General features: G+C 42.1%; 1 protein-coding gene across 1 annotated transcript in view; it reads right to left on the minus strand.

The window, feature by feature from the left end:
- The window catches only part of DNAJC5B (DnaJ heat shock protein family (Hsp40) member C5 beta), a 36,868-nt gene extending 14,748 nt beyond the window's left edge, over positions 1–22,120 (minus strand). The window contains exon 1 of the mRNA XM_038391584.2: positions 21,998–22,120. Within this exon, the coding sequence (XP_038247512.1) occupies positions 21,998–22,104 (107 nt within the window). The 5' untranslated portion in view covers positions 22,105–22,120. The remainder of the gene's footprint in view (positions 1–21,997) is intronic.
- Between the last annotated feature and the right edge of the window lie 895 nt (positions 22,121–23,015).

Raw genomic sequence — 23,015 nt, forward strand, 5'->3', positions numbered from 1 at the left:
ACACCTCTAGACAGAAAATTTATACATGCTAAAAACACAGATGCTTATTCTTCTTTCCAAAAATGATTTTAATATGTCAGTTTTAAAGCAAATGTATCAACTTGTTTATTCTCTCAAAATTACCTTCCTTAAAGGAAGGGAAATACTTTGGATGATCTCATGGATCAGTAGATACCTCAAGGTATTATATACAGCAGCTAGGTTTTCAGAAACCCTAACAATGGTAAAGTAAAAGAAATTCAGGTGCTCCAATAGAATGGGAGCATCCTTCTGAAGTACAGAATGGGAAAGCAATAGTGGTTTTGCACAGAGTCAGTTTCAAATGTCCTTTTGCCAAGCTTCAGGCAAAAGCAATCTTTGGACCTGATTCACCATTGCCTATACCATATGCAATCTTTTACACCGGTGCAAACTGGGTGTAAAATGCTACTGTTCGGATCTGGTAGCATTTTACATCCACCTTGCTCTGATGTAAATGACTAAAGGTGTAGAGCAATTGTGAATTGGGCCCCTTGTTTTTAAAATAATGAAATTGCAGAGAGTTGGTCTTTAAAGTGGACTGACCTCATTTGATGCTTTGAATAAAAACCCCAACAATTTTTGAAACTTTTGCTCCAGATTGCTGTCAAGTAGCTACTGAACCTATGCTTCAGCTATTTCTCTTCATATATGCTTTTACACAGTGTTAAACTTTCCTTATTCCCTTGAAATGGACTTAATACTGTTACTATGATCTCATGGGAAATGCAGCATAAGTCTGGAGACAGTGTCTGATGTCAATACCAAATGAAATTAGATAAGTGCAAGTACTGGATACCATATTACTATGTCTAGCTAGAAGATGGTACATTCATAAAAATGTAAACACTAACCTCGCTAGTATACGATAGAGGTGGTAATAGGGTAACTGGAGTGTCCACATGCGCGCACTGGGCCAGATTCTGGTCTCATTTACACCAGTGAGAAATTCTGGAGAAATACCATTGACCACAATGATAGCATAGACAGGGCTCGGGCTTTTTTACAACTTTGTCATCTACTCATGATCACAGGCTGAATTACAGAAAGAACCACTGTCTTCTTATACTGATGAAGGAATAATGAACACAGTTTTATTCCTAAATTTTCTCTCTGCTTCACTCTAGAACTAGCTAGAAACTTCCCCAGGCCTCTCAGTGGAAGATACATGCACATATAATTTTCTATATGTTTCTAACTATTCTGTTCAGGTTCTTATATTGTTCCTGTTATTGTATCTGTTACCAGGACCTGAATGCAAAAAACCCTCAATTCTCCTTCAAGCTAGAATCAAATCAACAATCTAAGGCTTTCTTCAGGAAGTACCTTTACAACCTTCCATGCATAATACCAGCTGTGTTAGCAAAGAGCTGAGCTAGTTACCTATCTTTCTTTAGGCAGTGTTGTTGTAGCTGGGTTGTCCCCCGGATATTAGAGAGACAAGGTGGGTGAGTTAACATCTATTATTAGACCAACTTCTGTTGGTGAAACAGAGAAGCTTTCGAGGTCTGGCCTGAAAAAGAGCTCTGTGTGAGCTTGAAAGCGTGCCTCTCTCAGCAACAGAAGTTGTTTCAATAAAAGATATTACCTCACCCATCTTGTCTCTGTAATAACTTTATTTATGTCACTGCTGGGACAGCACTTGGCTCTGTCTTTCTATTTCTACTGCACCCAGCACCATAGTATTTAAATACCAGATATATTTCCAAACAGGAAGAATGCATAAAATATTTAAGCAAAGTATTTTTCTCTCACTTTGATGTCACTACGATAGATACTACAACCATATGCAGGATCTTTGGGGGACCATATTGTATTAAGTTTATGAATGTTTTAATGTATCACTGGGGGCCAGGGACTGTATGCAACTGCAGTGGGGGAGGATTACCACTGCTCCTCCAGGACCTAAAGATAGTGGGGGTGATTTAGGATAGTTGCTGAATCTGCAAACAACTCTAGAGAGTTATCTCCCTCTGGTGTGGTTTGCATGTACACGGTCAAGCTGGGTGTTCCACAGACCAACAGACAAAGAAAGGGCTTTTGGTATAAAAAGGCTGTGTTTAAACTGACAACATGCCTTCTTTATGATTCAGAAAATGGAAAGGACATTTTGTCCACGGAGGGCCTCAACAATCTTTGCAGAAAAGTTGGAAGGACCTTGGCCTACCTGGGCCCCATAAGGCTGATGGGTGACCTCTGGTAACCTTTTAACATGTGTATAGGAACTTTTATTGTATTTTTTGTATGTTTTCTCTTTAATGCTTTTGTCCTAACAATAAATGTATTTTGCTTTGTGAAGACTGGTTGGTAACTGGTATACACTATTGTAGCCCCTGGAGAAAACTTAACCACAGCTGCTGGACAGACTGGGAAAATGATGTCACAGTGAGCTGCAGAAGGACTGCAAGCCTAACCCCCGCAGCCTGGAGGTAAGGAAACATTAGTTTCTACCCAAGAGAGGAGATTACTAGGAAGCCTGAAACCTTTAAGTTGATGTCCTCAAAGAAGACTGGAGTCTGGGGGCTGTCCAAGGTGCAGTCAACCCTGAAACTGTGACTTCCAAGAGTTGCACTTCTAAAAGTTAACATGAGCTGGTTATATTTTTGAGGTACACAGCAGCTTCTGAGATGCCATAGAGAGATTTTAAGGAATTGGTGGGGAAAGAAGTGAGACCTACAGGGAGCTCTCCCCATGCCAAGATCATACTGCTGCAGAGCTCATGCCCAGGCCCACCCAAAACACAACATACTGGTATCAAAGTTACTATATATATCAAGTCTGTTGACATGATAACTGGGTCCCATTCATGACTCAAGTAAAGGGGTTTCAGAGACAGTATTTTTGTTTTGCTCATGTTTATATCTGCTTTGTATTTTGGAAGACTGTACTCCCTTTTGAGGGACTGACATAAGTCGTTTCCTTAGTACAATTATTAAGTAACAGGAGGTGCCCTCTTGTGGTAATAAAAGTGATTTATGTCTTGTTAAATTACATGATTCTAATCTACAAACCAAGTTCAGTAAGGCGGGTACAGGGAGCTGTAAAATACACTCCCAGGGTGTCCCATGAGCTTAGAAAGCCCACTGCATCTAGGGTGACCAGATAGCAAGTGTGAAAAATCAGGACACTTGTCTTTCAGAGGGAGGTATATAATTGCCTATATAAGACAAAGCTCCTAATATTGGGACATCTGGTCAGCCTAACTGTGCCAAAGGAGAGATGTCTCCATTAGAGTGCAGGCAGTGCTCCTCCCTCAATTTACACTGAGGCTGGAGTGCAGCTTTATTTTCCACAGGATCTGCACTGTAAAGTTGCCATCAGGAGACAATACAGTCTATTTCCACTGGCCAACCCTTGTTTTGGAGTACAGTTGCTGGCCTGGAGGCACTCTGTCATCTTTCATACTGACATAAGCCTGTGAACACACTTCTGCTGGCATTTATACCAGTGGGGAATTTAGTCTTATACCTTTAACTTACTAATATCTCCTCTTGCATACCTTAAATATATTTTTAAAATCATGCCTTTAATATCATTAATGTCTCATGTTTAATGGTATTTAGTAGACTATGCATCCTATACTTAAACATAGTATTAAATAATATTAAACACTGAAATATGTGTAGAACTGATAAATGAAATTGTTCATAAGTAAAGTTTTATGAATGAAACATTCATTCATAAAACTGGTCACCCCAATAACTAGCTAATTGACAATTAAGATGCTTCTGAAGAGCCATAGCTGTTCAGCCAGCTGCCCTTGTAAGTTTCACCTTCAATCCAATTGCTGCTTAAATCACTGAAACTTGTACTATTTCAACATTGTAACTTCTGCTCACTGTTTGCCATTCATTATACTTGTCCATATTGTAACTCAAACTCCATTTTAAAAAGCTAAATCCATTTTGTAAAAGCCTGCTGCAACCTTCATTTTGCAAAAATCTTATTCGTTTAGTGTAGATGTTTGAATGAGGTATGTATGGATGATGGAATCAACCTCCAGCCTCAGCCCATCTTGATGAAATAAAACACCAACGGCTGAAGATGCAGACAACAGCCCTGACAAAGCAAGAAGAATCCACCCTGAAAAGAAAAGAATATAGGTACAACTGAAAGAACATCAAAGCCAAGTCCCAGGCTGAAAGTCATGTCTGCAATTGACGAGTGATCAATCACACGAAACCCAGAGGCAGCGTAACACAGCAAGTCCTATAGACTCTGGATTCAAACTAAAGCCTACAAAAAGGATGGATGAGATGGAAGACTTTGGAGGGTAACATTCTGCTGCCAACATGGAAGGGCATCGGTGCATGCCCAACAGAGACCTAGCTCTTCCTTGTGCCCGGCTTTCTTGGCCAGTTAGCCACCACAAGCTATGAACCCAAGCTATGAACTCAAGCTACATTCAGGACAGGTAACTATACAGCAGCTGCAGAACATTTGGGGGTGTGTGTGTGTGCATAAGTATTAGGTATTAGCTAGTGGTTATAGATCAAATTGTGTTATAATAAACGTGACATCTTGTCTTGTCCCCTGAAATGATCCTGTGTGGTTTTGTCTGCATAACATATGTAGCCTGAATAAACAGGCTGACTTCACATGTCTAATGACATTCCATGGTGTCTAAGAATGTAGGTTGCATATGGGATCTGGTCTTTTTTATTAAGTGGTGGAAAAAGGCCCAGGCTATTAAGATTAATATTGACTGAGGTATTTTTTGGAAATTGATGGCTGGTTAGAAGAATAATACTAAACACTTTATTGGCTTCCATGGTTTTTGCAATAATATATTTGTAGACATTTCCACCCTCCCTGTACTTCTTAAGCAAAATTATACAAATTAAGGACTGAGTCCCGGAGCCCTTATTTGGAAAAAATTTCTTCTGACTTCAGAGGGATGAAGGATTCTCCTTTCGTTACCTCCCTCTGCCTTCCATATCAGCACAGACTCAGTCAGATTTTGATTCTTGATTTAGATAAAATGTATTCACTGCAATTAATTTACTAGTGCAGCTGGATGGTCAAATAGCTACTTTGCCTAAATGCTGATAACTTATTTCCTAGTCTAAGACAACTATTTACTTTGCAGTTCACTAAACATAAAACAGTCACATTACATGGGCCTTTCAAAAGAGATGTTCAGACTAGACTAGCACAAAACTTAAAATCTGTGGATAGATTACCTCACCCAAGATGCACCATGGCTCGGGACTCCTGTAATGTACCTCTATTACTTAGTGTTCAGGAGCTATGAGTAGGAAAGAATGGGTTTGCATTTAGAACTGCTGAGAAAATAGGATTTATTTCCACAAAATTTTCAACTTTTCTACAAAACATTTTGACTAAAACCTGAAATAATTCCATTTAAAATGTTGCTGCAGTGTTCATAGGAGTTATAGTCCTGGGTGCCCTATGCTCCCATTCTCCACTGGGGACTGAGAACTCTGGCCAGACTACATCTCCCATGATGCAACTTGGCCTGGTACTCTTGTGATGCATCCTCTTCCCACCCCTCCAGAGAGTACAGAAAGTGATGCATTGTGGAGTGTGGCTGTCTTCCAGTAAGTCCATCTTTTAGAGGAGAACAGGAGCAAAAGGCACCAAGACTACAACTCCCCTGAGGCAGAGCTGCACCATTTTGAATTGAAATATTTTGGTTTTCGGCATTGTAAGGAAATATTGAAGTTTTCCACACTCTTGCAGTGCATTTTGCTTTGTGGAAAATTTTTGTATAAAATGCAGTTTTGATCAGCCCTGCTTTTGTTGCTTTGTCGTTGAGATAGCTATGCATGTGGAAGGTGTGATTGTGCTGGAGTACCTGCCTTTTACTCCTTCAGAGCTGCAACCCATTAATATAGGTAGGAAGCCCAGAGAAGAAGGGGTCTCTTTAAACCCTCTAATTAACCTGTACAGACACACAGGAAGGGTTACAATCGGGGTTTTATTACTTATGTGGTCATAGGCTCCGGGGCTGGCGCACCCATGGGGAAAAATTGGTGGGTGCTCTACACCCACCAGCAGCCAAGCTCCCCTCCCCATCACTCCACCCCAGCTCACCGCACCTCTGCCTCCTCCTCTGAGTGTGTCACGTCCCCGCTCCTCCTCCCAGTGCTTGCCGCCGTGAAACAGCTGTTTTGCAGCATAACAAGCTCTGGAAGGGAGTGGGGAGGAGCAGGAATGTGGCGCACCCAGGGGAGGAGGCGGGGAAGAGGTGGGGATTTGGGGAAGAGGTTGGAATGGGGGCGGGCAGGGACAGGAGGAGGTGGGGCAGGGGTGGAGTTGGGGCACGGCTGGGGGAAAAAGGGGGACGAGCACCCACCAGCACCAGCAGAGGTTGGTACATTTGTATGTGATAGCTATTGAAGGACCAGAATCTAAAAATATTGAAAAACTTGGTGGTCTGTTTCCAAAATCTTAGTGGGAATTTCCATGTCACCAGGAGTATGAATGGGCATTGGGATTAATCTGTCTTCTCATCCCTAACTGTAGGTCAGGATAGAGTTACATTGGCCGGATCATGTGCAGAAGCTTTCCCACTCAATGTCTGTGCTGTAACTGTCCCGTAGATAATCAGAAGGAGATCTCAATATTCACAGCTATCATTCTCCTTTCACCAATATCATATTTCTTCACAATTAAGATGAAAACACCCTGGAAAATAAGGTAACTACTAACCACAAGTGACTTCATAGCCATTATGGAAGCCAAGCCTCAATGTCTGTTTTAAAGGAAACATCCCATGATTTGTTTTAGGGTCTACCCTAGACCCCAGTACTATAAACAAGTTATTTTTAATTAGAAACCTTGCTAACTCTTTATTTCCCTGGTAAATTAGCTGATGCTAAATTGCAAAGAAAATCATGGAGCGGTACCTATGTCATGTTTATTAAAACGAAATTTTCCCCTAGGCGGTGTCATTATGGTGAATACCAATTTAATTAATAATGGCAAGAAACTTACAATCAGGTATTGCTGGTTTTTTACACTGCACTGAAGACTAGTTCAACAGCAGGTTTTTGGACTCATGAAACAAATTAGCATAAAATAAAAGTTTAATTAAAAGAAATCTAAGAGCCTGACTCATCATTTTATCTTGCAAGTATTTACAACTATTCCATTAAATGTGAATCCCTCTGACATTTCCACTTTATTCAGAAGCAGTCTCTGTTTTCCTGTAATTACTAATAAAGATGGGTAAAGCACCACTGTCAGTTTTACCATCCTTATTTATGTTCAGTGCAAAATAAAATCCACCTCACTTTGCATTCTTCCATGACAACTCTCCCCTTCTGGGACTAAAGAATGTTTCCTTTCCAGAAAGTTAAATGTAAAAGCAACAACAACATGAGGTTTGCTATACAAGTCATTTGATGACTTCTGGGGCCAATGTATTATGTCAAATGTATATAATAAATTACATTAATTACATAAGCGGTTATGACATCAATGGGAGTACATTGGGTATAAGTCAGCACTGAATTTGACCTTATAGGTCTGTTCACCCAGGATGTCAAAAGTCTAAGCTGTGGACATTCTCATCCTTCCCACCGCCCCCCCCCAGGCCCCTCACCATGAATATTTTAGAAGAGTAAAAATGGGGTAGAGACTTCATTCATGCACAGTGACATCTTTATTTTGTGCAGCTGAAGGCTATCACAGCTAAACCCTGATCTAGAATTGACTCTGCATGTGTGCAGGTGTCTCCTCATGTGGAGTTAATTGGAGGATCAGGCCCTAATATGTATAAAATAAAGAAAGTGCAGCTATCTCTATTGATTACATATGGAGGTTTGTGTGGATGCTAATGGTGTAGGGTTGTGTATTACTGCTTATAGTGATGATGTGGGATTGTTGCGCAGGTGTATGCACTGTGATTGGGGTGTGAGTGGAATCTGAAGGCATGCATGTGGTGTACACATCCAGGAAGAATAGTGGAAAGAGACAGAGTGGCAGGGGATGGGAAGAAATGACATGGAGGCCTCACTTCAACTTTTTGCTTGGAGACCCTTCCAAAAATTGTCACCTCTCTGAATAACAAGAGTAGATGGGAATGTTAAACATCACATGATAGGCCAGTGATGGGATACTCAGCATAAGGGAGAAGCTGGCCATGTGTTACCAGCAAAAATGAGACTGAGTCATATTGTCACATGTGAATGACTAAAAGTAGCTGACTACAGCAGGTATGATGTGTTGACTAATATATGCGGGCTATATATAATATAGAGTTGTTTGTCCACTCTGAGCCCATAATCCTTTTCAGAGTCACTGCTTTCAAGCATGTAGGTCTGGCCTGCCTTCTCTGTTCCTGTTGGTATGACCTTGTACTCTGTTATATTAAAACATATTTTGTTTGAACGGGTCCAGTTTTCCACACTTCGTATGACTGCCTTATCTTCATCATTATTTTCCACTTTGCTAGTCTTTGTGTCATCTGCACATTTTACCAGCAGGGATTTTATATTTATTTTCAGATCACTGATAAAATGTGGAATAGTATCAGACTTAAAACTGATCTCTGCAGAAACACTAGCATTCAGTGATTTCCCATTGACAACTACTTTTTGAAATCTGTCAGTTAGCCAGCTCTTAATCCATTTAATGTGTGTTTCATTGATATTTTTAGGACTAAATTTGTAATGAGAATGTCATACACCACTAAGTCAAATGCATTAAAAAAGTCACTTTACAACCACAGTAATATATTGCATCATGTACATTGTTGTTCAGTAAAAGGTCTACCAGATGAGTGATGATAAACTATCTTTGACATTGTACATACTATTCTTATGCAATGAATATGGCTTATTATTTCTTACTATTTAATTAAAACACATCCCAGTTTTATTGGTCTAGAACAGTCTGAGATGAGTTTTCTTAATTCTTGACTTTTTCCCGCATGTACCAAGACAAACCTATAACCCTAATGCAATCTGGAATTTTAATGGTTCTTATGAAACCAAAATTCGCATTATTGTGGTATCATGGTAGCATAAGCCAATTTCCTCTTTTCAAAGCACAAAGAAGGTGTAAAGGGTTTATGAAACAATTTGTTTTTATGAGGCATCTGACACACAGTGACAATAGTTACACAAACTCTCATGAAGTGGTCTGAAAAACTGTGAGTAAAGTGCCTTGCAGCTTCATTACATTTCACAGGTTTTTAATTTAACAATGTTGTGATGGCTTTATTCCACATCCCTGAGTACAAGAATGATATTCTCGGTGGGCTCTCAGCCTGATTAAACATTTTGAATAACTAACAGAATACAAATGTGTCAGTTAGATGGATCTGAATGCCTTCTGCAGCATTCTATTACCCTAATCAGCAGAGAAAAAATGTAGGGAATATTAATAAAAAACTAAGTGTAACATACTGATTGTTGTATGAAAATGCTGTAGATTTTGTGTTTAAATAAACTTTATACAAGCCACGCTTGGAAGATATTGTATTTTTCTGTTAATAAAACAAATCCCAGATAGTAAAACAATTACACAAATTATATTTCATTCATAGAAATGAATGTAAATTACAAAAGGCAGTTTAATTATAGTTTTGATAGAAGTCAGTGGAGGGGACTTGTGGAAGGGCTTTGCTTTTTGCAGACCAGATGGGCGACTGTCATGCAATTTCCACTAGTTTTTTCTGGTTTCACAGATATTCATTATTATCTGGACCCTGTAATTAAACTAACATCCTTATTCACCATATGTGAATCATTCCTTGCCTGAGGGAAAATAAAACGCTTTGGAGACTGGAGTTCCCACCCAAGGAGTTTATTCAGCTTTGTACCCTCAGGAGGAAAGGTTTCCACTCAGGTTTGGAATTAACATGGTTGTGACACACGGCTAGAAAGCTTTAAACATCCTGCAAAATAAGTAACCCACAGAAGACCTGTGGGGAGATAATGTTAGTGTTTTTGTTTATTTACATATGTATGAGTAGGGTTGACAATGTAATCAACTGTCCCTGCCTATGCTCAATGACAGGTTTCAGAGTAGCAGCCCTGTTAGTCTGTATTCGCAAAAAGAAAAGGAGTACTTGTGGCGCCTTAGAGACTAACAAATTTATTAGAGCATAAGCTTTCGTGAGCTACAGCTCACTTCATCGGAAGCATTTGGTGGAAAAAACAGAGGGGAGATTTATATACACACACAGAGAACATGAAACAATGGGTTTATCATACACACTGTAAGGAGAGTGATCACTTAAGGTAAGCCATCACCAGCAGCGGTGGGGGGGGGGGGGGCGGGAGGGAAAGGAGGAAAACCTTTCATGGTGACAAGCAAGGTAGGCTAATTCCAGCAGTTAACAAGAATATCTGAGGAACAGTGGGGGGTGGGGTGGGAGGGAGAAATAACATGGGGAAATAGTTTTACTTTGTGTAATGACTCATCCATTCCCAGTCTCTATTCAAGCCTAAGTTAATTGTATCCAGTTTGCAAATTAATTCCAATTCAGCAGTCTCTCAATGGAGTCTGTTTTTGAAGCTTTTTTGTTGAAGGATAGCCACTCTTAGGTCTGTGATCGAGTGACCAGAGAGATTGAAGTGTTCTCCAACTGGTTTTTGAATGTTATAATTCTTGACATCTGATTTGTGTCCATTCTTTTACGTAGAGACGGTCCAGTTTGGCCAATGTACATGGCAGAGGGGCATTGCTGGCACATGATGGCATATATCATATTGGTAGATGCGCAGGTGAAGGAGCCTCTGATAGTGTGGCTGATGTGATTAGGCCCTATGATGGTATCCCCTGAATAGATATGTGGACAGAGTTGGCAACGGGCTTTGTTGCAAGGATAGGTTCCTGGGTTAGTGGTTCTGTTGTGTAGTGTGTGGTTGCTGGTGAGTATTTGCTTCAGATTGGGGGGCTGTCTGTAAGCAAGGACTGGCCTGTCTCCCAAGATCTGTGAGAGTGATGGGTCGTCCTTCAGGATAGGTTGTAGATCCTTGATGATGCGTTGGAGAGGTTTTAGTTGGGGGCTGAAGGTGATGGCTAGTGGCGTTCTGTTATTTTCTTTGTTGGGCCTGTCCTGGAGTAGGTGACTTCTGGGTACTCTTCTGGCTCTGTCAATCTGTTTCTTCACTTCAGCAGGTGGGTATTGTAGTTGTAGGAAGGCATGATAGAGATCTTGTAGGTGTGTGTCTCTGTCTGAGGGGTTGGAGCAAATGCGGTTATATCGTAGAGCTTGGCTGTAGACAATGGATCGAGTGGTATGATCTGGATGAAAGCTAGAGGCATGTAGGTAGCGGTCAGTAGGTTTCCGATATAGGGTGGTGTTTATATGACCATCGCTTATTAGCACCGTAGTGTCCAGGAAGTGGATCTCTTGTGTGGACTGGTCCAGGCTGAGGTTGATGGTGGGATGGAAATTGTTGAAATCATGGTGGAATTCCTCAAGGGCTTCTTTTCCATGGGTCCAGATGATGAAGATGTCATCAATGTAGCGCAAGTAGAGTAGGGGCATTAGGGGACGAGAGCTGAGGAAGCGTTGTTCTAAGTCAGCCATAAAAATGTTGGCATACCGTGGGGCCATGCGGGTACCCATCGCAGTGCCGCTGATTTGAAGATATACATTGTCCCCAAATGTGAAATAGTTATGGGTGAGGACAAAGTCACAAAGTTCAGCCACCAGGTTAGCCATGACAGTATCGGGGATACTGTTCCTGATGGCTTGTAGTCCATCTTTGTGTGGAATGTTGGTGTAGAGGGCTTCTACATCCATAGTGGCTAGGATGGTGTTTTTAGGAAGATCACCAATGGACTGTAGTTTCCTCAGGAAGTCAGTGGTGTCTCGAAGATAGCCGGGAGTGCTGGTAACGAAGGGCCTGAGGAGGGAGTCTACATAGCCAGACAATCCTGCTGTCAGGGTGCCAATGCCTGAGATGATAGGGTGTCCAGGATTTCCAGGTTTATGGATCTTGGGTAGCAGATAGAATACCCCAGGTCGGGGTTCTAGGGGTGTGTCTGTGCGGATTTGTTCTTGTGCTTTTTCAGGGAGTTTCTTGAGCAAATGCTGTAGTTTCTTTTGGTAACTCTCAGTGGGATCAGAGGATAATGGCTTGTAGAAAGTGGTGTTGGAGAGCTGCCTAGTAGCCTCTTGTTCATACTCCGACCTATTCATGATGACGACAGCACCTCCTTTGTCAGCCTTTTTGATTATGATGTCAGAGTTGTTTCTGAGGCTGTGGATGGCACTGTGTTCTGCATGGCTGAGGTTATGGGGTAAGCGATGCTGCTTTTCCACAATTTCAGCTCGTGCACGTCGGCGGAAGCACTCTATGTAGAAATCCAGGCTGCTGTTTCGACCTTCAGGAGGAGTCCACCCAGAATCCTTCTTTTTGTAGTGTTGGTAGGAAGGTCTCTATGGGTTAATATGTTGGTCAGAGGTGTGTTGGAAATATTCCTTGAGTCTGAGACGTCGAAAATAGGATTTTAGGTCACCACAGAACTGTATCATGTTCGTGGGGGTGGAGGGGCAAAAGGAGAGGCCCCGAGATAGGATAGATTCTTCTGCTGGGCTAAGAGTATAGTTGGATAGATTAACAATATTGCTGGGTGGGTTACGGGAACCATTGTTGAAATGCATCCGATGAAGTGAGCTGTAGCTCACGAAAGCTTATGCTCTAATAAATGTGTTAGTCTCTAAGGTGCCACAAGTACTCCTTTTCTTTTTGCGAATACAGACTAACACGGCTGCTACTCTGAAACCTGTCATTATGCAAGGCACTAAATTTAGCCGTATAGAGTGGAAATCTGTCAACTTCATGAAAAAACTCATACAGATACAGACAGACATCATCTTCCTCTCCAAATGCAAACAGATGGACCTCATACCGAAAGGACTGAAGGTAAAAAATCCATTACAATCTACATACCACACAGACTATGCTGACAGCTTGTGCCACACACTCTCAAATAAACTGCGGAACCACTTGATCAACATCCTCTACAGCAAACAGGGAAAGATTAAGAATGAGCTCTCAAAACTGGATACTCTCATAAAGTACCAACCTTCCACACAAACTTCCTCGTGGCTGGACTTTACAAAAACTAGACAAGCCATTTACAACACACACTTTGCTTCTCTACAAAAGAAAAAGGACACTAAGCTATCTAAACTACTACATGCCACAAGGGGCCACAACAATGGTTCCCGTAACCCACCCAGCAATATTGTTAATCTATCCAACTATACTCTTAGCCTAGCAGAAGAATCTATCCTATCTCGAGACTTTACTACCAACACTACAAAAAGAAGGATTCTGGGTGGACTCCTCCTGAAGGTCGAAACAGCAGCCTGGATTTCTACATAGAGTGCTTCCGCCGACGTGCACGAGCTGAAATTGTGGAAAAGCAGCATCGCTTACCCCATAACCTCAGCCATGCAGAACACAGTGCCATCCACAGCCTCAGAAACAACTCTGACATCATAATCAAAAAGGCTGACAAAGGAGGTGCTGTCGTCATCATGAATAGGTCGGAGTATGAACAAGAGGCTACTAGGCAGCTCTCCAACACCACTTTCTACAAGCCATTACCCTCTGATCCCACTGAGAGTTACCAAAAGAAACTACGGCATTTGCTCAAGAAACTCCCTTAAAAAGCACAAGAACAAATCCGCACAGACACACCCCTAGAACCCCGACCTGGGGTATTCTATCTGCTACCCAAGATCCATAAACCTGGAAATCCTGGACGCCCTATCATCTCAGGCATTGGCACCCTGACAGCAGGATTGTCTGGCTATGTAGACTCCCTCCTCAGGCCCTTCGTTACCAGCACTCCCAGCTATCTTCGAGACACCACTGACTTCCTGAGGAAACTACAGTCCATTGGTGATCTTCCTAAAAACACCATCCTAGCCACTATGGATGTAGAAGCCCTCTACACCAACATTCCACACAAAGATGGACTACAAGCCATCAGGAACAGTATCCCCGATACTGTCACGGCTAACCGGGTGGCTGAACTTTGTGACTTTGTCCTCACCCATAACTATTTCACATTTGGGGACAATGTATACCTTCAAATCAGTGGCACTGCGATGGGTACCCGCATGGCCCCACGGTATGCCAACATTTTTATGGCTGACTTAGAACAACGCTTCCTCAGCTCTCGTCCCCTAATGCCCCTACTCTACTTGCGCTACATTGATGACATCTTCATCATCTGGACCCATGGAAAAGAAGCCCTTGAGGAATTCCACCATGATTTCAACAATTTCCATCCCACCATCAACCTCACCCTGGACCAGTCCACACAAGAGATCCACTTCCTGGACACTACGGTGCTAATAAGCGATGGTCACATAAACACCACCCTATATCGGAAACCTACTGACCGCTATTCCTACCTACATGCCTCTAGCTTTCATCCAGATCATACAACTCGATCCATTGTCTACAGCCAAGCTCTACGATGTAACCGCATTTGCTCCAACCCCTCAGACAGAGACACACACCTACAAGATCTCTATCATGCCTTCCTACAACTACAATACCCACCTGCTGAAGTGAAGAAACAGATTGACAGAGCCAGAAGAGTACCCAGAAGTCACCTACTACAGGACAGGCCCAACAAAGAAAATAACAGAACGCCACTAGCCATCACCTTCAGCCCCCAACTAAAACCTCTCCAACGCATCATCAAGGATCTACAACCTATCCTGAAGTACGACCCATCACTCTCACAGATCTTGGGAGACAGGCCAGTCCTTGCTTACAGACAGCCCCCCAATCTGAAGCAAATACTCACCAGTAACCACACACCACACAACAGAACCACTAACCCAGGAACCTATCCTTGCAACCAAGCCCGTTGCCAACTCTGTCCACATATCTATTCAGGGGATACCATCATAGGGCCTAATCACATCAGCCACACTATCAGAGGCTCCTTCACCTGCGCATCTACCAATGTGATATATGCCATCATGTGCCAGCAATGCCCCTCTGCCATGTACATTGGCCAAACTGGACCGTCTCTACGTAAAAGAATGAATGGACACAAATCAGATGTCAAGAATTATAACATTCAAAAACCAGTTGGAGAACACTTCAATCTCTCTGGTCACTCGATTACAGACCTAAGAGTGGCTATCCTTCAACAAAAAAGCTTCAAAAACAGACTCCAACGAGAGACTGCTGAATTGGAATTAATTTGCAAACTGGATACAATTAACTTAGGCTTGAATAGATACTGGGAATGGATGAGTCATTACACAAAGTAAAACTATTTCCCCATGTTATTTCTCCCCCCCACCCCACCCCCCACTGTTCCTCAGATATTCTTGTTAACTGCTGGAATTAGCCTACCTTGCTTGTCACCATGAAAGGTTTTCCTCCTTTCCCCCCCCAGCCCCCGCTGCTGGTGATGGCTTATCTTAAGTGATCACTCTCCTTACAGTGTGTATGATAAACCCATTGTTTCATGTTCTCTGTGTGTGTATATAAATCTCCCCTCTGTTTTTTCCACCAAATGCATCCGATGAAGTGAGCTGTAGCTCACGAAAGCTTATGCTCTAATAAATTTGTTAGTCTCTAAGGTGCCACAAGTACTCCTTTTCTTCCTGACTATGCTGTATTCTAATAATTCAGAGGTCAAAAGAACATCCTATCATGTAAATGAATTGTAAACACGGGATATCTCAGTATTCATCTCTCTTTGAAATGCACTGTGAATGGTGGAGGAACAAGCAAATGACCTTATGTTAATTTGTATAGCTAAGTACTGGTGATGGACCTCCTTCAAGGTCATCCTATAACTACCTTTTGTTCCCCGAGGAATTCCAACTTGTCAGAAGACATGAAATTGTATAAAAGATCCTTGGGTCCTGATTTTGTCATCTCAGATCTGCTTAGACTACATCAGGGAAGTTTTAGTCGCAAGACTGAGGTCCCAGTTATGCTGGTACACTCTGAATATGAGATAGACTATGACCTATGAACTGAATTCTAAAGGAACTCTTTGCAACTTCGAAGCTCACCATCTCTGCTATGAATCTGAACCTTAATAAATTGAACTCATGTCTGTATGTATATTGATATTTTAACCATACTCTCTCTTTTGTGTTTTAATAAATTTTAGTTTAATAAGAATTGGCTGTAGCATGTATTTGGGTAAGATCTCAAACATTCATTAACCTGGGAGGTAATGTGTCCAATCCTTTGGGACTGGTAGAAACTTTTCTTTTATATGATGAAATAAGATTTACAGAAATTTTTATCATATTTGATGTGGGTACCTGGATGGAGGCCTGAGGCTGGATCACTTTAAGAGAACTGTGTTGTTTGGACTTCTGAGTAACCAGTAAGGTAATAAAGAAGCTGTTTTATGCTGTCTTGGTAAATCTAAGTATTGGAATATCCACCAGCTTTATGGGGATTGTCTGCCCCATTCTTGGCTGTTCACCCTAATTGAGTGACCACAGCTGGCTCCACACTAGGACCCCAGTCACAATGTTTTTTGGCCCCATAAACCACACAGATCTCAGGAGATTTGTCAAGTCTAGAACCATCCATGTAGGGACTATGGGTGAAATCCTGGCCTCACTGAAGTCAATGAGAGTTTTGCCACTGACTTAATGGAATCAGGATTTCACCCTTTTGTGTCTCCACACCCAGTGTCCATGACACTTTTAGGAGCCATATTGCCCGTGTTTTTCTGCTACCCACAACTCCCAAATCCCCACAGGGTCACACAGGGTGTTCCAGTGCGAATTGACCCACATCACATAATATAGTATTGATTTGGGTCATCACTATCAAATGCATAGATTCAACGTGTGGTGAGATAGATGGATTCACAGACACTTATCCCATGTCCCACCCCACTCAAACACACAATGCAAAAACCAATGCAGTAATGTTTGCCTGAAGCTGGTAAATATTTGTAAATGCGTGGGAACCCCGGTGCGCCCTGCAGGGCAGAAGCCCCGAACCCTGGCATGCCCCCTGGGGCAGAAGCCCTAGAGCTCTGGGAAATATCGGGGAGAAATTAAACCCTGATGGTAAGGAAATGTAGAGGGAAGAGCAGAGGAAACACACACAAAAGGAAAAGAGAGAGAAAGAGAGACAAGCAGATGGGGAAAGAAGAGAAACAAGAAATGACAGTGGTGACCCTAAAGGTGAGGGTAGTTTTTCACTGAGCAATGTGGAGACAATAAAGTACTGAACAAATAATAAAAATGATGATAACTAAAAATGTAGGTATTAAATAAGAGCTATATTCTAGTCTTGAGTTTTGTGCAAACCTCCCACTGGGATCAATGGGCTGTGGACTGAGGGGAGAATGTGGTCCTAAATGCATGCCCTGGGTACTGATGATAGTAAAAAAATTACTTAATGAATTTCTCTGTGTTACTTAGAACTAAATCAAGAATAGTCTCTTCCTTGCTGTAGATTTACTTGGCAAGAAGCAATAGTTAAAGGTATCAAGAAATTGATTCTCAAAATCTTGTTCCATTGTGACGTAACCATGTGACATTTCTATCCTTTCTTAACAAAACACAGGAAACACCTCTGTAATTTGTTCATATATTTTAAAAGAAGCTGACACTCAAACTACTTTTTACACATGGTGATGACTCAGGGCATACGCTGATGCTAGCCATGTCTGCAGCTTTCTGAGATGCAGCCTGCATGCTGAACAACATACCTGTCATGTGACTCCGGAGACTGACACACCTGCATGCCGTGGTGAGAGGGTATGCTTTTGGCCACAGACCTAGATCCCATAACATTTTGAACCTAGTTTGCAATAGAAAGGCCTTGGCCTTCGAGGAGTTCCAGTGAACTCTATTGTCTGTACTGGTTTCAGGAGTGATTTGTCCCAATTTAAATAGGAGTCCCAGTGCATTGTATATGGACAGGATGGTGGATATGCTGGATAGGACTGGAGCCTTGGCCTGACCTCTGATCAACCAGCCAGGTACAGGAACACTCGGACACCTAATTTTTGTAGATGCACTGCCATCACCACCATGCATGTCGTGAACAACCAAGGAGCAGCTGGCAGACCAAACAGAAGCACTGTGATAATGGCAACCATTCACCACAAATCTGAGAAAATTCCAATGGTCATGGTGTATTGTGACATGGAAGTAAGTGTCCTTTAAGTCAAAGGCAGCGAACTAGTCCCCCTGTTCCAGGGAAAGAATAATGGGAAGCTAGGGTAATAACGTGGAATTTTATTTTCTTCAGGAATTTGTTACACTCTCTTAGATCTAAAATAGGCCCGAGGCCTCCTTTTGCCTCAGGAATGAGGAAGTAGCAGGAATAGAAGTCTTTCCCCTGAAGTACCACTGGACTTCGTCTGTGGCCCCTGCCTGAAGAAGAGACTGGACCATCTGTTGAAGGGCAATCTTGTGTGTGTGGTCCCTGAAGAGGGATGGGAAAAGGGGGGTAGAAATGAACTGGATGTCATATCCCAGTTCCATCATGCTTAAGACCACCCCCACCAACCCCACCACCTCACCCTCCTGGTTTGATGTTAGGTAAACCCAAACACCTACGAAGTGGAACAAGTGACAAGTGAACAAAAGGTGGGGAATTGATGGAACTATGGGAACTGTACATTGCCTTCGACCAACCCCAAACAAAAGGCCTGTTTGGATGAGATGACTGGACAGGATGAGCCACTGATGCTGAAGAGGTGGGCATTGGAGGGTGCCTTCCATAATCCCTGCCCTTTTTTCTTAACAGATGTTGGGATCGGGGAGCAAAAATTTGGTGACTGTATGGCTGCTGTGGATGAAACCACTTTCTTTTCATGGCCGGGGTATAAATTCCAAGGGATTTGAGTGTCACCCTGGAATCCTTAAGGCTATGAAGGCTGTCATCCATTTTTTCCCAAAAAGAAGCAAGGGACCTTCAAAAGGGAGGTCCTGGATAGTCTGTTGGACATCTAGGGGTAGCCCAGGTGACAGCAACCATGAATACCTTCTCATAACAATAGCTGATGCCAAGATTCAAGCAGCCAAGTCTGCACTATCTATACTGTCCTGGAGAGCAGTCCTAGTGACCAGCTTATGCTCTTCAGCCATTACTGCAAACTCCTATCTACAGTTCTCTGGTAACTGGCCTTAAATTTTATAATGTTCTCCCAGAGGGTGAAATCATAGTGACACAGGAATGGCTTTTGGTTTGCAAATCTAAGTTGTAGACTCCCTGAGGAATAAAGTTTCTAACCAAATAGATCCAGTCTCTGAGTCTTTGCCTTTCGGTGTCGATGCTTGTTGTCCATGTATTTCCCACTCATTGGCAACTGCCACCACAAGAGAACCGGAGGTGGGGGAGATGAGAGTAAAAATGTTCATACCCCTTAGAGAGCACAAAGTACCTCCTCTCAGCTTGATTTACTGTGGGGGGCAAGGAAGAGGGTGTCTGCCAAAGATCCTTGACTGGCTTCAGGATGGCTTCATTAATTGACAGAGCCACCCTGACTGGGGGTTGCCGATACCAGAATGTCCATTAACTTGTGAGAGCTTTCACACACCTCTTCTGCCCGAATGTTAAGTAGTGAGGCCACCCTTCTCAAAAGATCTTGATGAGCCCTGTGGTCCTTTCGCAGTGGTGAGTCACTTGACAGCTCAATAGCCTCCTCTGGTGACAAGAACAAGAAAGGTTTCAGAGTAGCAGCTGTGTTAGTCTGTATTCGCAAAAAGAAAAGGAGTACTTGTGGCACCTTAGAGACTAACAAATTTATTAGAGCATAAGCTTTCGTGAGCTACAGCTCACTTCATCGAATGCATCTGATGAAGTGAGCTGTAGCTCACGAAAGCTTATGCTCTAATAAATTTGTTAGTCTCTAAGGTGCCACAAGTACTCCTTTTCTTTTTTTAAGAACAAGAAAGCAACAGACATCTGAGGTAGTGGTTGGTATATGACTTGTTGTGGAGAAACTGCCAGAAACTGCTTGGTACAGGTCTCAGTACCAGGCACCAGGGAATGATGCTCTTGATGCTGATGTCTCCGGTGCGTTCTCCATGATAGCCAGCAGGAAGGTTGAGGGGAGGTCTTAGCTGGTGGGGGGAGGCCCCATGATGTCCAGAATGCCATTGGTATGGGCTGGAAACCCATCCTAGACTGGACCATTGACCCTTAGAAGGAGGGCAAAGCTGAGATTGCTGCCTGGCCCATGCTCCCAAAGCTTTTGTGGGGGTAGGGTATGCTCCCTGTCCTGAATGGGATATAAGTGACCTCACCTCCAAGTCTGAAGAAGAGCCAGATACTTCTGACAATGGAGGGGCAGATCCATTCGGGATTGATGAGAGGTAGCCTGAGTCCAGGGATGATGGTATCAGGGAAATCATTGTAGGCTTTCCTCTTGACATCATAGACTTCTGCAGATTCCTTCAATAACAGTACCACAGGATCTCGATTCATTGAAGTATGAGCTGGGCATCAATACCAGCTGCAGACCTTCTTCTGCCAGTGATACCACTACTGGGAGGCTAAACAGATCCCTTGCGGCTATGCGGTGGTTGGGAGCGGCACCACCTCATGGCTTGGCAAAAGTCTTTCAGGGGATAGCCTCAACAGACCTGGCACAGGCTCTGGAGGTGGCCATCCACTCTTGGCAGGCAATGAGTGTTCTAGGAAGAGCCTTGCCAGGATGGGTTCCTGGCCCAATCCAGTGTCTTTATTAAGACCATAGTCTTATTTATTTATGGCTTATTACAACAATCTGTAACCCACTAACCCCGCTTTTTGTCCTGTACCTGCAGGGGTGTTAAGAGGCCACTTCACCCTGAATGGTCCCTTTGCATATGTGATAATTACTTATGCTAAACTCTCGTTTGATCTTATATTTATCTGTGACTCTCTGAGTACCTTTCCCAGACCTGAGGAAGATCTCTGTGTAGCTCAAAAGCTTGTCTGTCTCACCCATAGAAGTTGGTCCAATAAAAGACTATTTTTGAACATTTTGGCCATACAGTAAGTTATTGATGTTGGAGGGCCTGATTTTACTCTCACTTTTACACCCCAATTTACACCATGTAACTCCCTAGTGTTAATAAATATTAACTTTTTAATGATTTTGTACGATAAATTCTTGTAATTCTTTTATATCTACCCAAAATCCTTTTTATGTTGTGTATTGATTCGTTTAGTGTCCTACATCTATTGAAACTAAAACATTCTTTGTCTTTCAGTTGAAACTAATGGGTGACGGGAAAATGAACTCAATAACGGAATGCATGTAATCTTTTAACCCTATTTACCCTGATTTTAATGCAGTCCAGGTGTCCAGGGAAGAGACCCCCCCAAACTAATGAAAAAGCATCTGCACAAGTATGTTATAAGCAAAACTGAATGATTGATAAGGGATACTTCTTAATGCAGATGGGTTCTGTAATGGATGAAATAATGACCCCATTGAAGGATGTTTTTAATTCATTAAGAACTGTTGGTTGTCATAGCGGTTAGTACTTATGATCAGATTTGAGATTCCTTTTTGCTCATTAGTCAGGTAAACTGTGGACCATAAAAGACATTCCATTAGTAATTAGGAAAACAGACTATATGATAAAATTAAGGATGGGAAGTATTTTCCCCTCCAAAATGGAGTTTGTCTCACACCCTATAAAAGGATAGATGGTTGGGAAGTTACTTTGGAATGCGGATTAGATTGCCAGCATCTCACCAGTTACAGAGAAGAGAGACATAGAGGCCATCTCTTTACCTTGCACCAAAGGTAGTAATGTATCTATACTTTCTGTATTCTGTATAATGCTGTATTGATTAAATAATTACATTTGAGCCTGTTATTTGACGATCTCAAATCATTATTAAATTCAAACATGCAACAATGGACTTCAGTGCAGTTACTCCTGATTTACATTTCTTTGAATAGCTGCTGTTTCTAGGAGCTGTTGCCTGGACAGTACATATAATATTGCAGCACAGTAAAACCTATACTGTTGTGACATAAAACATTTTTGTTGCCTGTGTTTTAGACATTTCTTAAATACCTGTAAGATTTCTTAATTTCTTCATGTGTTGCCCCCTTCTCCACAGCCAGAATTTCATATAATGCTTCTCCTGATGTGGATAAAGCCCGTTGCCTTTGTTCAGACATCTTATCTGTGCATTACCAAGACTACTGAGGGGGAAAAAAAGAACAACAGGGATTGCAGATGTAGGGATAATATTTCTTATTGTTAATTTGAATAAGGTTTAATTAGTTTGTAAAGTTACATTCTAAACTATTTTACACGTAAGTAAATTTGAAAAAGCATATACCTTTCCAAAAAAGGCGCAGACCCTTCCTCTCCCGCAAAATACATTATTTTAAAGTGATTTTCAAAATGGCTCCCCCAAAATAAAAATGTTTGGGTTAGGTGCCGAATGTCCCAAATAAAATGCCTGATCCTGCTCTCAATTAATTATTAGCAAAATTCCCATTAACTTCAATGCATGCAAAATCAGGCCTGAACAGAGTAAAAAGACATTTCAGGATAATTGTTTAGTTTGTTCCCCCCTTCTCTTTCAAGTCCTACAAGTATAATTGAACCTTCCACTAAGAGCATTGGCTTCTTTCAATGGGATGTTAGCTTTATATCTCCCAAGTCTCCCTTTTTAGAGCAGATTTCTGACCACTTTTTGCTTCCTGAGCAGCACAAAGTGACTAGACCAGAGGTCAAGGACTGAGTCCAATGGACTATATTATAAAATTAACCTGCTATAGTCATCTTATATGTGTGAAAAGCTGAAGTGAAAGTAGGGTCTCACCTTCAGATGTCATGGTTGTGTCTTATAGTATAATAATTCTGGCAGAATTCATAAGAAGTCTGTGATAAATTTGGGCCCCTCACTTGCATGGCATGAATGAAGGTTAAATGCAGACTAGTCATTGGATCCACTGCTGTGCAAATCAATCAGCCATTACCTCATTCCTTCTGCAGGTGGAATTGGCAGCCAAACTACCATCCACAGAGTGGCTCCACTAACACTTCGCAGCATATGAGGAGGAGTGATCCTGAGACCCGA

Source organism: Dermochelys coriacea, chromosome 2 (assembly GCF_009764565.3).
Source record: "Dermochelys coriacea isolate rDerCor1 chromosome 2, rDerCor1.pri.v4, whole genome shotgun sequence".
In the NCBI taxonomy this organism is placed as follows: domain Eukaryota; kingdom Metazoa; phylum Chordata; order Testudines; family Dermochelyidae; genus Dermochelys; species Dermochelys coriacea.